At 44.2% G+C, this 6,687-nt stretch overlaps 1 protein-coding gene across 3 annotated transcripts; it reads right to left on the bottom strand.

Annotated features, from left to right (window-relative positions):
- Nucleotides 1–1,174: 1,174 nt before the first annotated feature.
- Nucleotides 1,175–5,660, bottom strand: LOC135673365 (polyamine oxidase 1-like). Of its 3 annotated transcripts, none has more exons than XM_065182261.1 (10): nt 5,475–5,660; nt 5,161–5,410; nt 4,927–5,073; nt 4,592–4,838; nt 4,366–4,509; nt 4,144–4,293; nt 3,813–4,067; nt 3,667–3,748; nt 3,488–3,571; nt 1,175–3,411 (listed from the first exon to the last, which is right to left on the bottom strand). In XM_065182261.1, the coding sequence occupies exons 1-9, from the start codon at nt 5,515–5,517 to the stop codon at nt 3,489–3,491; spliced, it is 1,401 nt and encodes a 466-aa protein (XP_065038333.1). In that variant the 5' UTR covers nt 5,518–5,660; the 3' UTR covers nt 1,175–3,411; nt 3,488. The 3 variants fall into 3 exon arrangements, with proteins under 3 accessions (XP_065038333.1, XP_065038335.1, XP_065038334.1); XM_065182263.1 differs by having other exon boundaries at nt 1,175–3,395; XM_065182262.1 differs by having other exon boundaries at nt 1,175–3,387.
- Between the last annotated feature and the right edge of the window lie 1,027 nt (nt 5,661–6,687).

The following is a 6,687-nucleotide window of genomic DNA, read 5'->3' as shown; positions in this document are numbered from 1 at the left end:
TTTTGTCCTTTGGTAAACATAGCATTTACTCAAAAAATGAAAAAGCAGTCAAAATGTATTTAATGGAAGGAAAAGAAAAAAAATATAGGACTGTGTCATTCTACTGATTGTAGTGTTAATTGCTTCCCGTTTTAATCCCATCCCTCGCATCACCATCTTCTACTGCATGTGATGAGCATTTTGCAGACCTTGTGACCAGCCAAAAGCTGAAGGCTACAATGGCTTCTGCTCTCCGGTGGCAACAGGATGGTGGGCTGCAGCTCATCCACCATCTTCCACCGCCGTTACTTGGCTTCCGGTTTCTCTCACACAAGTGGAAGAGGTTGAAGGCAGACATGGAGGACAGGATCACCATGCAGAGGCAGGCAAACAGGGCACTCACAGTGGTTGATTGGCTTTCTGTTCCCCTGTAAAGTAAACGTTCCTCCTTTTTAGCTTAACAATTAGGGAATTGCTTCACAAATGCTTCCATGACTGTTGAAGAGCACTCTGTCTCTCTCTTACCATGCTCACCACACACCCCTCACCTCCTGGAGCAGACCATAGCCTGCTTTTGCCTTTTATCATCTCAACTGAAACCACCACCGCATTCTTGAGCTCAATCTGTCCCTCGTCTCCTCTCATGCATTGTTTCTTCACATGCCTCCTGGTTCGCATGGTCATCACCAGTGTCTTCTTCCTGTTTAGCTATTGATCGTCGATTCTTCTTAGTTGCGAATAACAATTAACTTATTAGGAACAGTAGGAGCATGAGATTGCAGCTTTTACATGGCCTGTGAGTGTTGTTTCCTGTAGCTTTTACCGGACTGCTACAAAACCCCTAGTCTTTGTTCCAGGTGCTATTTTTGAGGCACGGCGGTAAGAAGACAGTGAAGCAGTACATATCATGCATGATTGATTTGCTGACAGGTCTTTCTCATGCTTGTCGTCTTCTAGTTTAGCCGACAGAAATTCCATCTCTTCTGTCCATGGTGCCACCACACTCACTTGCTCGACTTCTTCCATCCACATGCACTGCCAAATTTTCTTGTGTAGGTCACAGCTCCTCTCTTCACAGCTTTTGGCATCCGCCGTTCTTCGGGTTCTGCCTGTGACTCGTGCCGAGTTCCTCCTTTCGATTGTGTGTTGTAAACCCTACAACTTCTGGTTCATTATGAGCTTAAAGCTGTGGGTATACTGAAGCCAAAAGCCATCTATTTCATATGAACCTTTCTTTTCTGCTAGAGAGAAAGAAGAGCTATGGATCTAACCATAGCGGTTGGTTGATTACATTGCACCCCGAATACTCGGAATTCTTCTTGCAGCACAAGAGTGAAAGAGAACAGTGACATACAACCCCTCGGTAAAGAGGAAACTGATGTTATTACAGGTGAAGGGAGGTGTCGACGTCGGCCTCATTGCTCATGACAGAGCTTTGGGCAGCGATGCTTCCGTGGGGCAGCAAGCCCGCGGAGGTGGAGGAGTCGAGTGGTTGGACCTCCACGTGTTCCTCGCCATGGCGACGGTGGTGGTGGCCGGGTGCAGCGCCGGGGAACAGCCACCTGGGAGGCTCACGATCACAGCTTTGGCTCCTGACCGCTGTCCCCTGGAGTTGTCTCTCCTCTCTCATCTCCCTCACCCTCTGCAGCTGCTTGAACCTCTCTTGCAGAAGCGCGATGGAGGAGTTGAGGACGGTGGGGTCGTTGGTATGCCTCCCCATGGGAGCAGTCTGAGCTTGGAACTCCGACAGGAAGCAGGCGTGTAGGCGAGGGAGCTGAGGCTGGTAGGAAACTTTGTGGGGCTATTTATAGGGGACGAGATCTACCTTCTTGCACTTAATTTCACGTAAATCGGTGAGTGTGATTGATCCTGGATGTTGTAAAAGAAAGAGAAGAATCTACAGGGGAGCTGAAAAATCCAAGGAGGAAAGTTTTTGGAGGCTCTCTCAGGGGTTGTTTGGTGTGGATGGGAGCAGGGCCAAAGCCACTGTAAAGGGAGATAGGTGTGGGAGAGTAGACCAAGGAAGTGTGGAAGGTAGCATTTGGAGTGGAGTTTTAAGAAGAATAAGATTATGTGACCGACTGGTTTGTCTTCTATCCCTTGCACAGATTGGATTATGTTTCTTCTCTCCCCATGTGGTTTTGCAAGAAAATTAAACCACTTGTTGGTGCTCTTCTTAGGTGATTAACATCAAAGCAGTGCTCATGCATCCACTTGAAGTTTATACTGTTCTTTCTACAAGATGCCTCCAGTAGGCATTGTAGTAAGAATGTTGGATTAGGAAGACAACAGGTCTGAGGCCTGATGAATTCTTCATTGGGATAAGGCATGCATCTTGTGTAGTTTGACCTCTCTTAGATCATATATAAACATGTCTCCCAACATTCTACTTTGTCCTGGAGTCATTTGGATGGGAATGGCATGCTGCTGATCTAATAATAAATACCTGATGCTGCTGTTCTCTTGTCATGCCTTTTCTCTTTTGGATGCTGCTGCTACTATTACCTTCACATCCCTATCCTCTTTGCTTGTGATACTACTACTGCTACTGCTACTACTACCTTCACATCCATACCCTTTCTTCTTGCTTCTTCTTTGAAGTAGCTTGGAAGTATAGCCTCAGGTGCTCCTTGAGGTCCATCAGCCTTACAACCAGGGCTATCCATAAAGATGTTTGAAGTAGGTGGAGTTCCTTCCCTAGGATGATGGATTGACAATGAGCAGATAGGAATTTGAATTTGGAGAATCAATTCTCCAAATTCAAAGAATACCATGCATCAAAGTAAAGTGTTTCAAACAAAGAGGATGGTGCGTCAAGAAAGTAATTATAGTAGGAAATGTGCTCATGATAAGCTCTTTACTGCATCAACATCTGTAGGCCCTTGTTCACATGCATGAGACCTATGTTTGCAAGGTAGCTAAAATAAAATAGTTGACATGTATCCCTCTAAATGCATCAAGCCAATCCAAAGTAGAACAGTGGATACTTTCCCTCCATTTGAGGACAAGAAAAGAAGGAAAAATGCAATAAGAAAATGTAGGAGTTTTTTCTTACTAGTAAACAGAGTTCCTGAAATGTTTTGATGTTCCATGAAATGACAAACAAGCATAATATTAGGTATAGGAAGGAGATATGTCAAGTTATGGAACAGTAGCAGAAACCTAATATAGGATGGCACAAACTCAACACTGACAGCCACTAAATTAAATTGGCAGAATAAGGAAGGGGAAATGTCTAATTCCCCACAAAAAGAGTTCACATATCATTATTCCACAATGCAAATGAGTAATACAACAATGCAAATGCATCATCATTTTATCTTGGAGGATGAGGCATTCGAGTGATCCAGAACTGCTGATCCTCGTACAAGTAGCCATGATCATGATCATCTTCTTTGTACTCCATCTCTGCATGACTTCAGAACAAATCAGCTACAGCAGAGATTGTGCTTGTATGAGACATGGCTATGGTTTCAGAGATAGAGCAGTTTGGCCTGTGTATGTATACCTTAATACGAATCCTTTGGCTTGATTTCGACCTCGAAATATCCATCTCTGATATGTTGGACGATCATGTTTGCTGAATCAATCCCTGAAAAGAACAGGATAGATCTGTAACAGGAGAAAACCTAGTGCTTGATCTTCTCTAGGAATGGTGATGAGACTGATCATGAAGGTGATGTAAACCTGCGAGGTACGCTCCATGGACGTAGCCATTGTAGTGCTCACTTGTGTGCTCACCGGTGAAATAAAGCCTTTTGATGGGTGCCTTCACCAGGAACAAGAGTCAGCTCATGATCGCGTGGTGGGTGTTGTCAAGCTGCACGCATTACCTTGATGGAGTCGAACTCATGCCGGTTGACTCCCAGCGGCCAATTGGAGAAGCTGCCCCGGAAGAACTTGTTGGACCACCACCTGGGGACGAGGATGTCTGTGGCCTCAGGAATGTCTTTGCCGAACATGCTGCGCAGCACTTCCATGGCTTCTTTCTTGGTGGTGGACTCATCCTGCTGCTCTATTCTTCTGGACTCCTCGTCGGTGACGGTGGCCATCAGGATGTTGGCTCCTGGGTACTGCTTCTCAAAATGCTGCGGTGCATCATGGCAATTGGTGTTCCTCACCAGAATCCAGAGTTCGATTTGTATCGGAAGGAAGGTGCCGTACCTGCCACAGTGGGTAGTATCCTCTCCTCTTGCTGGCGTACAGGAAGAACTCTGTGTCATCTCCATCAGGCCAAAACTTGAAAGGGAACTTGAGGAATATCTTGGTGTATACTGCCATGTCGAACTCGTACAGCGCCAGGATCTTCCATTTCTACTCCATTCAGACGCACAGCATTTAGCCTCGTGATGGCAATCGAACGAGCGAATTCTAACGCATGCTTACAGGTAAAACTGGGTTAAATTTGATGAGATCTGATTGAAGAACGCCAATGCTGACCGAGACGAGCACAAAATCTGCTCTGTAACTTGATCTGTCATCCGTGCTCACAGTGGCACCATCACCCGAGTACTGGATCTCCGTCGCCACCTGGGACGGGAGACGTTAGATTGCTCAGCATGGCAAGATGAATCATAGGATTCAAGTACGTAGTCTGGCCATGGGAGTTCACCTTTCCAAGCTGGAGACGCGGATCTACAATGACCCCATGGCTATTGGTCTCGAGGAACATGGAGGCCAAGTTGTACACCAAGCTCTCGTAGCCTCGCTCATCCGCCACAAAGTACACGTTGTCCCCAAAGTCATCAAACGTAGGCAATGGAACAGTGTTTTGCAGACTCGTCACTCTCGGAGGTTCTGCGAACTCGTAGTCGTAAGAGTAGTAGTCCACGATCATTTCCAAGGGAGTGGAAGGAATCCTGTCGATCGAAACCTTATATATCCATAGTCACTTTTGTCCGCTTCATGTTGGAAGAAGAAGAAGAAGAAGAATGAAATGAGCTTAACTTGTTTTCGAGCCTTTGAAACGTGGAGATGGAGATATCATTCCGACCGCTAGGGGGCAAAGTTTTGGAGTACTCCTCTCCCAAGCTGTGAATCTTCTCCGACTCGTCTATGGCCGCCTCAACTGCTGCTTTCTCGTAACGCCCACCACTGAGTTGAAACGATCACACAGTCAAGTAAGTCTACACGATGAAGGAGAAGAGAAAGGAGAAGGTCATGTATGTCTCAGGGATCTACTCTTGCTTGTAGGTGTTGGAGGAGAGATTACTGTAGTCCGATCTGAAAGTCCTGAGGCCAAGCTGCTGTGCCATCTCCCATACGGGGTTCTGCTTTTCACCATGCACTCCTTCAATCCAGTTTGCTCCCGTCTCCACACTAAGATCTGCGAAGTAGGTGTTCCTGATGCGGCCACCGATGCGGTTTGTGGCCTCCAGGATCAGTATCTCCTTTACGCCCGCATCGGAAAGCGTCTTCGCCGCCGAGATCCCTGAGGAAGGAAGATCAAGTCGCCAAGTTCACGCAGATTGCAGTGTTCATGCCAAGAACTCTACCTGACATCCCTGCTCCAATGATGATAACTGATGCTGAATCCATGGCGGTCCCCAGTTAAGCTCTCTCTTCTTCCTCCCTTGAAGAAGATGATGATATGCACCAGGCAGCTGAAACCTCTATTTAATCTGACAGCATTCCGAGACAGCTCGAGCAGCAACTTTTAATGATCATTTGAACACGCAACTCCTCTATCGATATGAAGTAGAATTCAAGCATGTATCTTATAGTATTCCTCTACTTTATTGCATACAATGTGAGACTCCACCTGTGTCGGTCATTCTTTTATCCAGTCTTCTGTGACAGCTTAAGCGACGCCTCTCTTAATTCAATTGACTTTGAGCGTGCGATCCGTATTTCACGCCATCAATCTCTCAGATCTTACCACATATTATTAATCTGATGTTTCTGTACCTCATCAGTGTGACTCAAATTGTTTGGGTCAGTCTTATACTACTCTGAAATCTTGGATGGCCAAGTCTTATCATATTCTAATTTGCTGGTTAAATTGAAAGTTCATGAATCAACTCTACAAACCTATATTATGACTTGGGACTAATTGTACATTTTAAATGTAGATTAGTGAACTTCAAGGCCATATTATGTATGACTTGGAGCTTGATTTCTTAGCATTTCATTCTCTTATAAATTGTTGTCAATTAGTATAGTTTAGCCCAATATGATAAATCACCAAAATTTGATTTAATAATAATATTGTTGATATGTATAGCAAAAAAAAAAAACATCATAGTGATAACTAGCCTAACTGATAAAGATCTTAATAGCCTATCGTAATATATTGGATTTAAATTTCATAATTTACTTTTAATAATAATATTATTATTATTATTAAAATAAATAAAAGGTGGTTATTACCAATAAAAAAATATTTTCTATTTAAACAAAGTATCCTTAGAAATTTTAATATGGAGGAAATTAAAAATTATTAATTATGAGAATAGATGAGCCTACGCATCGTCTCTTCTTTACAACAAACGTTGGGGAAGAAACTCATTATCCCTTACCAACCACATATTTATGAAAAGTCACGCGCCTAATTATAGGGAGTATCAATCCTTGACGATAAAACTCATCTCTCCCTTTTTTCTGAAAATATTAACTCTTGACGGTAGAACCCATCTCCCCTTTTTTCGGGAGCATTAATCCCTAACAACGAAATACATCTCCTCCTTTCTGGTCGTTTGACATGGGCGA

This window comes from Musa acuminata, chromosome BXJ1-5 (genome assembly GCF_036884655.1).
Source record: "Musa acuminata AAA Group cultivar baxijiao chromosome BXJ1-5, Cavendish_Baxijiao_AAA, whole genome shotgun sequence".
NCBI lineage: Eukaryota > Viridiplantae > Streptophyta > Magnoliopsida > Zingiberales > Musaceae > Musa > Musa acuminata.
The sequence above is the reverse complement of the archived record's forward strand: the minus strand, read 5'-3'. Positions and strand labels throughout refer to the sequence as shown.